This window comes from Macaca fascicularis, chromosome 7, assembly GCF_037993035.2.
Source record: "Macaca fascicularis isolate 582-1 chromosome 7, T2T-MFA8v1.1".
In the NCBI taxonomy this organism is placed as follows: Eukaryota; Metazoa; Chordata; class Mammalia; order Primates; family Cercopithecidae; genus Macaca; species Macaca fascicularis.
In genome coordinates this window covers 56,089,179-56,103,708 of record NC_088381.1, presented here as the reverse complement: position 1 = coordinate 56,103,708, position 14,530 = coordinate 56,089,179, and the positions used below count along the sequence as shown (strand labels likewise).

At 50.2% G+C, this 14,530-nt stretch overlaps 1 protein-coding gene and 1 pseudogene across 1 annotated transcript; one reads left to right on the top strand and one right to left on the bottom strand.

The window, feature by feature from the left end:
• Positions 1–1,651: 1,651 nt before the first annotated feature.
• On the bottom strand, positions 1,652–14,165 carry LOC135971860 (golgin subfamily A member 6C-like). Its single transcript, XM_073996499.1, is given in 19 exon segments — positions 1,652–2,485; positions 2,572–2,725; positions 2,816–2,916; positions 3,000–3,102; positions 3,664–3,755; positions 4,186–4,261; positions 5,576–5,644; positions 5,921–6,242; positions 6,306–6,513; positions 6,899–6,986; positions 7,179–7,286; positions 7,394–7,480; positions 8,509–8,615; positions 8,712–8,793; positions 8,894–8,944; positions 9,210–9,248; positions 10,101–10,181; positions 12,118–12,237; positions 13,917–14,165. Coding segments are annotated over 19 exon segments (2,172 nt in total). The 5' UTR covers positions 14,001–14,165; the 3' UTR covers positions 1,652–2,285.
• On the top strand, positions 7,508–8,385 carry LOC135971569 (uncharacterized; annotated as a pseudogene).
• Positions 14,166–14,530: the final 365 nt, after the last annotated feature.

The window sequence follows — 14,530 nt, the reverse complement described above, 5'->3', positions numbered from 1 at the left end:
ATACAAAATGTTACACAGATACTATATGTACACTGGGGAAGGGGGGCCACCCCAGCAGCCCGTGCCCTCACCTGCTCTACACTTAGCCCCACTGTCCTGCCTCAGCTGCCTCTCCCAATAAGTAGATGGGAGCCCCCCTGAGGGAAAAGTTGCTTTGGTGAGAGTAGGGAGGCCATCAGGCCTCCTCCAAACAAACCAAATCCACCAGCCTCTGGCTCTTAAATAATAAACATCACCATCCAGGAATGTAAGGACTCAGCCCTGGTTAAGGTGGCGAAGGGTCTGGTTGTCTGTGCATCTTAAACCCTCAGGTTAGAAATCGTACCACTGTTAATTAGCCACATTATTTGGTCTGACAGTTTTTCTTTATCATTCTGAAACTGGGTTTATCCAATACCCTGATAAATTCATACAATTTGGAAGAGTCAGTTGAAGGACCAATATTTGTACTCGTTCAGTGAATGCAGGCAAATCTGTTATTTCATCTGTAAAATCATATTATTGCTCTCCTATTAATGTCATATTTAGAAAAGTATCATGAGGATGCCAAATGCTAAAAATGGAGATGGTCTAGTAATAACTAGAGTTTCATTCCCCAGGGTGTGCGCATACAACTCCCCCTATATCCTAACACTGTGACGTATTTGGGGACACAGACATTAGAACTTCATGAAGTTTTAACTGTTGATTCTTTCCCAAGCATCATGAAGTTATGATTTAGACAATGTATGACTGAAATAATTCATTCATCCTGTATAGACACATAACATAAATATGGCACAAAATATGCCTCTAACTGAAACCGAGAGGTATAAAAACATATTTCACTCTTCGTAAAGAACTTTGTGAGGAAATATAACTCTGTGATTGTATAGATACTTTTACTCACAATACTGTGACATTCACCAACAGTAGATTGCATTGCAGTTTGTAAATATTTTAAGTTGCACAAACTTTACCTTGATTTTCAAATGCAGTATAACACTGTCCACTAAAACTGCTTTTTGTTTCAACTAAGTACTGTCACATATATTAGTTTATAAAAATGGTTGTTATTATTTTTAAAGTGTTTTCCATTCAAGGAAAAGAAGTAAATTCCTATGTCAGATTAACCAATGTGGCTGAAGAATAGGTATTAGCCAGAGAGGTCTAGATGGTAAAATCAGTCTTCTAGCCTCAAAGAAGCTCCGTGAACATAGAGGAATGCCAGGTGTCACACAGCTTTCCTTCACTCGAATTCATTCTTGACTAGAGCCTGTATGCCTGTTCCAGGGACATTTAAACTCTGAAAGGGTTTCTTATGATCTTTACTAAATACATTAAGAAGAATGCCAAGCAGTGCCCTTTTGTGTACTGGGACATGTAGTCATGTGATTAAAACAGGTAACATGAACTGTGACTTTAAAATGTATTGTAGATATAAATGCTCTAAGCTAGAAAAGGTTTTCCGCATCCACAGTCAATGATGGGAGCCTTTCATTCCTAGGAAAAAATCCCTTTTTAGGTCATTGAGAAAGAGTCCAACTGCTGCAGCTCATGCTGAAATATCTTCATGAGCCCAGAGCACGTACAAATCCTAAGGGAACTACCATAGAACCGCGCTCATTCCTGGCACCAGAACAAATGAAACACACTCTATCCTGCGCACACCTGCCAGAGCAGACCACTTTCCTCTTCTGTGAGATTTAAAAAGCTCCCCAAAATGTTATCACTCCCATCCCCAATACACAGAAAATAGGGGAAAGGCTGTTTCCAGTTCTTGGCCTTTAAACAACTCTAAATGTCAGTACTCACAGTGGCATGTTACAAAGTAAGAAACAGTGTGCACTTGAGGGCAAACCACATGTTGAGCTAATGAAGAGCTCACTGTGATTAGGATTCAATCAAACATAATAACAGAACATAAGCAAATTTTATCTGAATTCTGTAATGAATATACATGCTGCAATAACATTTAAAAAGCAGGGCAGCCTATTCCAAACCAGTAAGAATAGTTTTGTGCAAATAGTGGGTCTTTGTGTGTTTGAACTCCCACCATGTAAGGGCAAACTCGATATGTGAGCTGATGATCTACAATTATCAATTAAAAACAAAAATGCTAACGGATGCCAGAGTGAACATCAGGGAAAGATCCCTCTCCCTTAACTTTTTATAAATAAAATTAAACTGTAAATTAGAAACATAAATAAACATGAGTGGCTCTAACATTCCAATGAAGTAGATGAATTGTGTAGGGGATTAACCCCATAATTTTGGTTGTTGATTTTAAATTTCTTGACCAGCTCTCAGATGATGATGATGTTTATCTCTCTGTTCTCGGCTGCCCGGTAAAAGAATGGCACGCAGGGTTTGGTGGCCAAGCCTGGGTGCTCCTGGGTGTCCTGCGTTACAGGAAGCAGCTGCAGGATCTTCAGTGCAGTGGGGTTGTCACGGGGAGAACCCTCCCTGGCCTGTCCCGGTGCAGGCTCCACGCTGTCCTGAAAATCTTCAGAGAGAGGGAGGCGGGGCTCTGAGTACACTGCGAGCCTCCCCTGCTCCGGCCTGCCCACCCCGCCTGAGGGCTCTACTCACCACCCTGCTCCTCCTCAGCCCCAAGTTCCTGGGGGGCTGGGGCCCCTGGAGCGGGCTCATCAAGAAGGTTCTGGGCAGGAGGGAGGAATTTGTCATGCCCCTCGTGGTCGCCCACAACCGGCAACACCATATCTTGCAGCTCCAGTAGCTTCACCTGAAGGGAGGGGTGCTCAGTTACCATGCCTGAGCCGGCGCCAGCACCCACCCTCACCCCAACCCCGCAGAGATGTTGCACACCCTCTACCTTCATCTCTTCCTCCTTCTGGGCCAGCCTGCTGGCTTCCTCCTCCTTGTGCTGAGTGTTTGGCTCTGCCCCCTGGCTCTCATATACCGTGATGTGCTCTCCTGTGAGGGGACATGGCTCAGACACTGGGGCCCCTCTGAAGGCCCTGCAGCTCCCCGTGCCCGTGCCCTGGCCTCCTGCTTACTCATGCCATCTGTTGCTCCAGAGAGCTGGAAGAATCCAAGCTCTAGTTTCTCCACCTGCTGCTTCCCATCCACCTTCTCCCTCGGGAGGTCCATAAAGCCACTCTGGAGCCAAAATAATAGGGTCACATCATGGGTGTGACCTGTCCTGCCCAACCCCCACTTTTCTTGGCTCATGCCAGGACTCACTCACCTTCACCTTCTCCATGGCCTCCTACAGGGCCCGGTAGCTCTCCCCACACACAAACTCACCCCCAGTCCCTGGGGCTGGGGCCTCTCCTCTGGCTCCTTCCAGGCCGAGGCCACCAGGTGAGCCAGGGGCAGGCAGCACAGCCTTCACACCTTCCATTGCCCACATAGCCGTGCCTGCTCCTCCTGGGAACTGGCTCCAGCGGAGTTGAAAAATGCCACTTGAAGGCAAGAGGTGAGTATTCTTGTAGGGGCATACACAGAACAAATGGGGCAGGGAGGTGGAGCACAGCCCCTTCCCTTGGGGCCTCAGAGAGTGCACCTGTTGGTCACAGGTGAAATGGTGTCTGACCACTGGCTCCCGGAAGGGGTGAATGTCCAGAGAAATCAGAAGGCGGGGAAAGCAAGAGCATAAGGGGGTCTGGGAGGGACCACAGAGGAAGGTGGCAAAGTGGGGGCAGGGAAAGTCAGACTCACCGTGGCCTCCTGGCTCTCCATGTCCTCTGGGACACTCGGCATAGGCCGAGGCACCCTCCCCTCCTCACTGTTCAGATGTCCTCCTCCATCTCCTGTGGGGAGGTGGCCAGAGGGGTCCTCAGAAAACCCAACAAGGGAAGTACTGTGTGCCCACCTCTGTCCCCACCCTCACTGTGTAACCCTGAGCCAGCCCCTCCCCAGAGGGGAATGAGCTGCTGTTCTTTAGTTTTCCTATAAGATCCAAGATCTTCTATATTGCCCAGGCACAGTCACACTAGCGGTTGGTGTGGGAGTTCTGACCTGCTCCCTTTCTGATCTGGGCCAGTTCACTCATCCTTAGGCAACCTGGGGGCCCCCTGCTCCCAGGAGGTCATCATATTGATGCCGAACTTAGTGCAGACACCCGGTTGGCATAACAACCAGCTGTTCTAAAGGTCTCTTCCAATCCCTCAATCCTATGCTGCTAACAGCCCCCCCTTCCTCCTGGGGCTCTCTCCTCTTCCTCTGAGTGGTCTCCTGTACCTTGTCCAGGGAGAGCCATGAGACTCAGCTGGGTCTCCAGCTGTTGGTTCTGCTGGCTGGCAGCTTCTAGGCACTCCTAAGGGAATGGAAAAAAGAGTGAGAAGGCACAGAGGTTGCCAGGTCGTCCCCCTCGGGGCCCTGTCCTCAGCGACTCCCTCTCCTGGGTCTCCTGTAACTTTTGGCAGGCCATCTCAGCCACCACTTTGCCCTGAGCTTCCTGCTGCTGCAGCTGGTCCATGAGCTGGGTCTGCAGCAGTAACTGCCTGTGCGGCGCCTGCTTCTCAGAGGTCAGCTGCTAATAGGTGAGCACGTACTGCTGCAGGTGACCCCGGTACTAGTCTCACTGCTGCTGCTGCAGACTCTGAGACTCTTGACTCTTCAGCTGTATCTGCAGGAAGACCCTGGGCATGAGGTCATGTGGTTGGCTTCCAGATTCTGGGCCCATTAATAGGGTAGCGAGGGCACAGTGGGGCTCTGTCACCTGCCCGGGACCCTGGCCCCTTGCTCCAGGCCTAAGAGACATCCCCCCTTGCCTAGAACCCCATGCCTCCTTCCCCAGCCTCAAATCTCCTGTCCTTCTTCCCACCATTTAAACTGTAGGCCACAGACTGGTGGAAAAGCTGAGGGAGCCAATCACCATCTGCTAAGTGTGCTCCATGCCTAATGCTTTCCATGTGTTCTCTCATTTAATCCCAGGCACCTCCATAAGAAAAATGCTAACTTCCTTTTGAAGTCAAAGAAACAGAGACTTAGAGATGAAAAGTAGTTGAATGGTGACCAGTGGAACCAAGGCCGGAATCCAGTTTGAATCTAAGGAGGCTTTTTTCTTTTGTTTTCAGACAGAGTGTCACCATGTGGCCCATACTGGAGTGCAGTGGTGCAATCTCAGCTCACTGTAACCTCCACCTCCCAGGCTCAAGTCTCCTGAGTAGATGGGATTACAGGCATGTGCCACCTTGCTGGGCTAATTTTTTGTTGTTGTTATAATTTTAATAGAGATGAGGTTTCGCCATGTTGGTCAGGCTGGTCTCAAACTCCTGACTTCAAGTGATTCTCCTGCCTCAGCATCCCAAAGTGCTGGGATTACAGGCAGGAGCCACTGTGCCCGGCATAAGGACCCTCTTATACCACTGTCTCCACCCCTATGATTGGGGGAATCCATTCCTCTAGCTGGGAAGATGATGTCCAGACCTGGGAGGAGCCCAGGGCTACCCACCTCTAAAATTCAGAGGGTAGGAAGAAAGAAACAGTCATGGAGCTGCCCTGGAAGGTGCTGGGGTCACCTGCCCCACAGCTGGAGCTGCCTTTGGCCTGGCACCTCCCATCCCCAGAGGCTGGTGCCTGCCTCCCAGCCCTTCTTGGATGGGGCAGAGGTTACCATCTCCTTCACCTTGCTCAGCTTCTCCTGCAGCTACTTTACTTGCTGTTCCAACTGCAGTGTGCTTTTGTTCTTGTTGTTCTGGACAGAGAGAAGCAATCAGTGGCCAGCCACTGCAGCTGGAGACCCCAGAACTTGGTGTCTGCCTCCCATGTCACCGGAAAGGGTGGAGGTAGGTTAGAAAAATTATCCCCTCTTCCCCACAGCCATCAGAGCAGGGCCTGATGAGCTCTGGCTCATGGATGCCTTTAGAAATACCATGTCATGTGAGGGCTACACTGCCCCATTTTACAGGTGGGGAAACAAAGGCCTGGAGGGCTAGGGATGAGGGCAGGCTGCCCAGGTGGGGCAACCCACCAGATCCTCAAAGCTGCACTGTGGCTCGGCCAGTTGCTTGTTGAACTTGTGCTTCTGGGAGAGCGCGAGCCTCTCCTCCTGCATTCGCAGCCTCTCCTCCTGTTTTCGTAGCCTCTCCTCCTTCTCCCACAGCCTGTCTTCCTGCTTTTGTAATCTCTCCTTCTCCTTTTGCAGCCTCTCCTCCTCCTTTCGCAGCCTCTCCTCCTGCTTTCGTAGCCTGTCCTCCTGCTTTCGCAGCCTCTCACCCTGCTCCCCCAGCCTCTTCTGCTTCTCCCGAAGCCTCTCCTTTTGTTCACATAGTGTCTCCTCCTCCCGCAACCTCCTCTCTTCCTGCTCTTGGAGCCTCTCCTCCTGCTTTTGAAGCCTCTCCTGCTGCTCTCGGAGCCTCTCCTCCTGCTCCTGGAGTCTTTCCTTCTGCTCCTGGAGTCTCTCCTTTTGTTCCTTGCTCAGGAGAGTCAAGACCTGATTTTTTTCCATCTGGGATTGGAGCTTTCCCTCCAGACTTTCCACCTCCTTCCTCAGGTGTTTGGCCTCATCTTGTAGCTGTTCCACCTCAGATGTCTCTGCTGGGTCCACCGGGGACGGGGGCTCAGCTGATAAATGAAGCAGACAATAAGGGCCTCTGGATTCCCCACCCACCACCCCCCCTCAAAGAAAAAGCCCTCCTTTTGATGCAGCTCCTCTCAAGCTTCCCAAACTTGGCCTCACTGCTAATGATTCCTCGAACCCAGTGGAAGCCAATTTCCAAGCCATGTCAGATAGAGAGCACTGTGGGTGGCTGACAATGGGCACTCCTTCCTCTTGCCTGACGGGGACCCTGAGGCTCATGGAGATGACAAGACTTGCCAGCTGCTGGCACAGACCTCTTTCCTTCTGCCTCAAAGCCCTTCCATCCACCCACCTCCCTGGGGCACTCTAAGCCACCCCACAGCCCTCTGATGCCAGTCCTGCTCCCACGTCACACCAGCCCCATCTTACCCATCTGGTGTTTGAGTTCGGACAAGCTCCTCTCCAGCTCCTGTATCCGATGTATGTCACGCTTCTTCTCCTCCTTCAATGCGTGAGCCTGCCCAAAGCACAGGGGGAAAGGGCCCTGGAGAGAGGGGCTGGTGGCTGGACAAGCTACCGTCTCCCTCTTGGCCCCCACCTCCACAAACCCAGACCCATGACCACCTCTAGCTGTACTAGTCCCATTTTACAGATGCCCAGAAAGGTCCAGTGACCTATCTAAGGTGGGGGCTGAAGGGTCAGGTCTCACCTCCATCGACATTTTCCGCATCCTCTCCTGCCACCGGGCCCTCTCTCCTTTTATATGTTGAGCATATTCATCTCTCTCCAGCTGGACTTGTTTAAGTGACTCTGTCACCTGCAAGAATGGCCACAGGAGTGAGGAAGGGCTGTCACTGGTCCTCACCTGCTCCTGGTCAGCTGGGATCATCTTCCTTCCACATCCCTCCCTCTGCAAAGCCTCACCTGTGTCACGTGTGCGTTCAGCAGCGCCCGCTCCTTTCTGGTCTGCTGTAACTGCCGCTGGAGGACTGCTTCACTGCGGCTCGAGGACTGGATGGTGAAGAGTGAGAAGTTTCGATGTGGGGAGCCCAGGCAGTGCCCTTTAAAGGGCTAGGGCTAGGCTCAATGTACAACTCAATCAGTAAACATCAAAGCATTTCCATGCCCGTGGCCTGGTTTTTAAAAGAACTCAGTAAAGTTGGAAGGGACAGGGAAAGAGATCGAACTTACAACTGGCTAACAGAGGCCCAGAGAGATCAGATAACATTGCTGTTGTTATTACTGTTATTAATACCACTGTTTAAATCTTTATGGAGTGCTTCACCAGGTAAAATACTAGCAATCCCATGTCATCCTCACAACCACCATATGAGACAGTTACTGGGATTACCTCTATTGTGTAGATGAAAAACACGGAGTGTTCGAGGTTAAGTGCTTGCCTAAGATCACTGAGACAGAGCTGGGATTTGAACACCCAGGTCTATCCGATTCTCTAAGCCCATTTTCCTTGCTGGGGATAGGGGCACAGAAAGGAAGGGGAAATTAATCTTTTGTTCACTTTTTGAAAGGATGATACATTCGCATATTCCCAAACTCAGAAGGTACACCATGGAAGTGTCTCCCAGCCGCCCTGTTACTCTCTCCTGAGTTTTTTATGAACACTTGCAGACATGTTTTATGTATATTATCATAGTACACGCACACACACATACACACACACACGCCTTTCCTCTTTCTACAGAAATTGTGAAGTACTAAATGTACTGTTCTGTACCTTCACAGTACAAGTACCCAATACACCACCTAGGCTTTGGCCAAGGCCACAGCCAGGTAAGGGCAGGGCAGGCACTTGGCCTTCAAGCTGTGTGTGCAGTGCTCACTCCCCACAGTGCCCCTCAACTCACCCACAGCAGCTGACTCAGCCCCAGGCTGTCTCTAACAACCACACACAATAGCAGCTAGAAATGAGCATGCTGCCTTCTGGGCAGGACACTGCATCCTCCAGAAGGGACCTTTACACTCTCTCCTCCATCTGGGAAGCCGGGCTGCCAGGGGATGGGGCAGTTGGTTGGACTCACCCTGTCCTCTTCCTGCTGCTGTGTAGACACAGCAGAGAGAGCCCGCTCCAATTCTTGAATACGCTGTAAAGAGTATTGAAGGCGGCCGGCCAGATCCTTGGACTCTTCTGTAATGACAGAGGTTGAGATGGGGCCCAAAGGACTTCCCCTGAAGACCTGTCAAAGTGCCAGGTTGAAGGATGATGGGGTGCCCAGATTCCCACCTTCGAAGTGTCTGGCGGCACGTTTAGTATGGTAAAGGGTGGTCTTCAAGTCTGCCTTTTCCAGCATGAGGATGTTGATTGTCTGAAATGGAATGTTTGGGAGAAAAGCCAAGCAAGTGCTGAAAGAGAAGGAAAGAAACATTCTCCGGAAGACAGGAGAAAACTCCCCACCCTCCACTCACCTCTAACTGCTCCATCTGTGCTTTGTTTATGTCATTGTTTGCTTTCTTTTCCTATAGGAAGAGGAAGACAGAGCTCTTACCCGGGGGAGGCAGAGATGGCACAGCAAGAGACATGCCCCCAGAATGCCACCAATGCCCCAGCACAGGCCCACCCATGGGACCAGGTTATCAGGGACCCTGTGGGGATGTGGTGGAATCTGAGGGGTGAGCCTTCTTCCCCAGGTTGGGAGTGGGTGAGACGAGACTGGCGCCTCTACATCTGAGTGCCCCCCAAACCCAGCAGTCATGTTGTGAGCAAACAAAGAAATCACGTTACTTCTTCCAGCTGATGTTCCACTTGTTTCTTCTGTTGTTTCTGTGGGGAGAGTCAAATTCAGGTGACTGAGGGTGGCCCCCTCAACTCTATCCCCCAGGAAGTGGTAGACAGGTGCCAGGAATGAATTTTAAAGACAACGTTCTCAGACCCAATGGCAACATGAACTGGTCAACTGTCCTCAAGCTCGCAAGGACAGAGGATTTGGGTCTTTGTTGGTTTTGCCCACAGCCACAGAACTCACAGTCTGAATCTGGATTCTCTCCAAAGGACAGTAACATAAACCTCTAGGGACGGAATGTGAGAAAGGCCCACCCTCCTGCCAGCTTGTGATTGAGAAAGGTGCGTTCATTCAACAAACATTTACTGAGCACGTACGAGCCAGGTACAATTCTTCACAGCAGATATAGAATGGAAAAGGACAGACAGGAGCCCTTGGCCCTCAGGTTTCCATTCTAAGGGCCTTTAAATCTCAGACTCTCAGAGCTAACCGAGACCTTCACTGCTCTACCTCCTTCGGAAACACCAGCGCAAGGAGGAGAGGTGGCTTGTCCAGACTCAAAGAGCAAATTAGGGACTGAGTCATGGCAGAAATACAGGGACCCTGACAAACCATCAGGCTAGTGCTTCCCGGAGAGGTGACAACCCCAGGGCGTGTGTGGCAAGGACCCGAGCAGGGGTGTCTGGAGAAGAGAGAGTCGGCAAAGGGGGCAGTGACAGAAGATCCATGCTGCATGCTCCTTGCTCTGGGGTCCCTCCAGGTGAGGCCTGGGTGCTCCAGCTCCCCATTTGCCATTGGCACCAGGGGCCCCAGCCCCTTTCTTCAGAGCCCCAAGGGGAAACTAAAGCCCAGGATTGGCAGTGTGGAATCACAGGACCCCACTGGACTCTTACCAGTGATTCTATGTTTTCATAGAGTTGATTGATTGTTGTGGAGCTTGAGTCCAGGGCTACTTCCAGTTCTTGGTTTCGGCTCTGAGGTGCATGCAGAGAGGAGGAGTTGGAGAGGATTATGGGAAGAGGTAGAGAGAACAATCATTAGGGCTGGGGTGTGTGTGGGCTGTCTCAGCTGGCAGAGGGGCACCCAGCCCCCACTGTGAGAGGAGGTTGGAGGGCTGGCCTGCAGGGTCACTGCACCTTGGCTCAGGGCCTCTTACCTCCAGGTCCTTCAGGGTAGCAGATGATGCAGGAGTAATAAAAAAGAGAAATTTAAAAAAAAAAAAAAAAACACAGGGAAACAGTTATGGATATAGAGAAAGTATAAAAATAGCAAAGGGGCCAGGCACAGTGGCTCACGAATGTAGTCCCAGCACTTTGGGAGGCTGAGGTGGGTGGATCACTGGAGGTCAGGAGTTCAAGACCAGCATGGCCGACATGGTTTCACTGCGTCTCTAATAAAAATCCAAAGATTAGCCGGGTGTGGTGACAGGTGCCTGTAATCCAGGTTACTAAGGAGGCTAAGGCAAGAGAATCACTTGAACCTGGGAGGCAGATGTTGTAGTGAGCTGAGATCGCACCACTGCACTCCAGTCTGGGTAACACAGTGAGACTCTGTCTCAAAAAAAAAAAAAAAAAAAAAAAAATCCCCAAAGCGCACATGCCTGCTCTGTATGTTATTCCCAAGTTACTTTTAAAATTTAAGGTCTCACCATTTCCAAGATGATAAAAGATGCGGGGAAGGAAAAAACCCAATCAATCAAGCAGGTGAAGAAGCAGACATAAACAGGATGAAGGTTAATGGCAGCAACATAAAACAAGGCAGAGGCAAAGTATCTCCCAAACCAGAGAAGCCTCAGGGGCATGCACAGCTGGAAGCAAGCCAGAGAGAGGTCTCCACACTGCCTCACCTTCCACTTCTGCAATGGGGGAGCGCTACCCCACTGGAATGGGTAAGGTTGGACACCATCACCTTCAGAATGTCCTGAATCTATAGGAGGGGACAAGGGAAAAACAAGGGCAGGGGGAGAAAGACAGAAGTGGCTTAGAGAGAAACAAAAAAGTCAGGGTAGGAGGAAGATGTGGTTTCAGGAAAATAAAATGCTGAGGGAGCAGAGGAGATTGAAACCATGGCCTGTGCCATTCTTCCAAATGGCCACCTGCTGCCTTGCCAGGGGCAGGAACAAATAGATGGAAAAGTTCCCTGAGCGATGCAGTCATAGGGTGGAGTCACCTGACCAACGCAGCTCTTAATATGCTCACTGGACCCCTCTCCTCAGGCCCAGGACGTGGACGATGAATCTGGTAGAGCTCCAGACCTCCACCTCTATTAAAAAACCAGACTCCTGATTAAGGGTTCACTTGAACTAAGGGGGCTCCAGCTAAAAAACAAGTTTGAAAGACACTGATCTTATCCAGTGTCATCTTACAATGGAGAAAACTGAGGCTCAGGGTAAGAAGTGATTTTTCTGTGGTCACCCAGCAAGCTGGTGGCAAGTTAGATCCTCTCTTACTCCTAGTGCCTGGGGCTCTCCTCACCACACCCTGAGCCCCCTTCTGTGACTCCTAAAGGGACAGCTTGATAGCAAGTGGCTGTACTCATTGGCCCAGGTCCACCTTGAGACTAGGGATCAGGAAAATCAAAGAGCAGGAAAATCAAAGAGCAATGGCCATTTCCTGGGTATGCTGGGTGTTCACAGCAGGACATGTACTAGGGATTAACATAAAAACAACAACAATATGGAATATCATTTAAACTTCAGAAATGAAAATCAAACAACACTACCCCTATTTTACAGATGTGAAAAGAGAGGCCCAAAGAACTCTAGCAACTTGCCATAAATCAGATCCCTAGCCAATGGAGAGGCAGGATTCAAACCCAGAATTCTTAACCAGTACCCAGCAATCTTAACAATTACTCTCTACTGCCCCCTTGGGCCCCCTGTCCCCAGGAGCCTGGCCAGCCAAGACTCACATCCCCAGGTGAGTGGCAACCACCAGAAGTGGTTGTCTCAGGGCTACTGCCAGTTTTCTTCTTTTTTGTCTTCACTCCTGCTGGAACACCATGGCTGTTCCTTTGCTGATATTCTTTTAGCTGTGGGAAAGAAAAGCAGTAATACTCATGAGAACTACCAGCCCCTACAGCTACATCCCCCTTTACAGTTTTTCAAAATACTCTTATACACCATCTGACTTAATGCCACCAACAACTGTACAAGGTGTTTTCACAATCACTTACTGATTGAGAGGGATGGATATTATGGCTAAAAAAAAGGGAGGGTGGGCAATAATAGGACTTAAATTCAGTCTTCTGACTCCAAGCTCTGGGGTTTTGCCATGAATCAGCAGCTGGCAGAGACCAAAATCAGAGCCAGAGGTAGAAAACTAAACATTAAGTAGGCAGGAACTGCACACTGTGTGGTTTGGAGTCACACATCCTTACATGTCTGTAAGTCTGAAGAAGTGCACCAGGACCTCTCAGACTTTTATATGCATGTGTCCTCATGGCAGAAGGCAGCATTTTTGTTAAATCTGGGAATTTATCAGAAAGAGGACAACCCAAGTCTCATTTCAGAGAGAAGTCTGGTATACTCTTAGAAACATATGTGACTGTCATCCCTAAGCACATTAACGTTTTTTCTCTCTCAAGAGAATCAAGGGAAACTGATGCTTCAGAAAGATCTCCCACATTTATCCTGTGGCACTCAAAGTACCCCAAGTTGAGATAATATGAGGAAGATTCAAGCTGTCAAGTTCAGTTTCCCAAGATCTATTCCACAGAAGATAAGCAAATCTCACTTCAGAGACCACTGACTGAAGGGCAGTCTGGTCCCAGAGCTGTGGAGAATTAGAATATGAGGTGGAGAACTCAGAAAAATATGTTAAAGTCTCTCTGGAGAGTAGAAGGCTGGGAGAAAACCAAACCAAACCCATTCTCCCATTGCCACCCAGAGATACTGTCAACGTTTAATCTCACAGGGGAAGTGTAGGCTTTTCACAAAGTCAATGTCTATGCAAAGGGAGTAAGGCGACCTGAAACCTGTTGCTCATAAGTCCCATAGTCCCCATTCCCCTTCCAGGTGGAAATTTGTGCTGTGACCAGAGGAACCAGAAATGGGGCGAGAATGCTTAGGGCACTGGGTTGTAAGATGAAAGTCCAGTCTTGCAGCAGTAATGACAGTTCCTAGGGGGACTGTGACATCACTACATTCCACTCCTCCTGGGGGTGGGGGGAACCACATCAGTGCAATGGCTGAGTTGCTGACCCATAATGGGGGAGTGGGACGTAGGGCTGGTGCCTAGGTCCTTGGAGATGCCAGTCCAAAGAGCCCAGGGAGGTCAGGCTTGGGTCAGCAGGAGGGGAGAGTACAGTCTGCAGCAGGAAACCCCAGGAGTCACCAGCCCAAAGTCACCCGGGGATGACGCGATGGTGGGGGGCTGGGGCTGGGGGACCCAGGTCCTCCGACAGCTGAACCCAAAGAACCCAGGGAGGTTGGGTTTGTGGCAGCAGGACGTGAGGGGTGAGTATAGAGCAGGGAGCCCCAGGAGTCACTTCCCAAAAGTCACCATGGAGTGACTGGCGAGGGCAGAGGCTGAGCTGCTTGCTGAGGGGGCAGGGCTGACCGATGAGACTTTGGTGGGGGGAGCCCAGAGGTGCCAGGGTTAGGGGGCCCAGCCCAGTGTGCCTCAGGAGTGGTATGTACTCTGGCAGTGGTCTTGTCATTGGAGGGTATCTCTGGCTAGGTTGGGGGGCCATGACCTGTTGTGTCTTACCTTTTTCTTGGCTGCTGCCAATTGACTTTGTCGAGTCTCTTCTAACATCATGGGGTGGGGAGGGAGGCAGGGTTGGCGCCACATCAGCGAACACCTCCAGTCACCTACCAGGCGGCTGTGTGACTGAGCCAGAGGAGGCGTAACCAGGGCCCCACTAGAATGCAGAATGGGGGCGTGGCCTTAATTCTCCAAGCCCATTGGTCAATGAGAAAGATGAAAGGGAAAGGAGGCGTGGCCAGGGAGCAGTGTGCCCAGAGGAACCTGTGGCATCACAAGGAAAGCTGCCCACACAACTGCTGTCCCCGCCCACTTGGGGAGAGGGGCGGGGCCTGCCTACTCCTGGAGGGGGGTGGGGTGCTGGCTTTTTGCTTTAAAACATTAAAAATAAATTTTAAAAAATATATGTGTTTATACTCTAAATATATGTGTGTCAGTGTGTGTGTGTGTGTCCACATGTTCCTCCAGAGCTCTCTTCATTATCCAGCTTCTATGCATGGTCTATGATTTTAGCCTACATTTTTCATCTTCAGATGGAGTACAAGAATTACCAGTATTACCTCAATTGAGACAAATCCTATAAAAGTGGAAAATCCATAGCACGTTTGATGATTAAT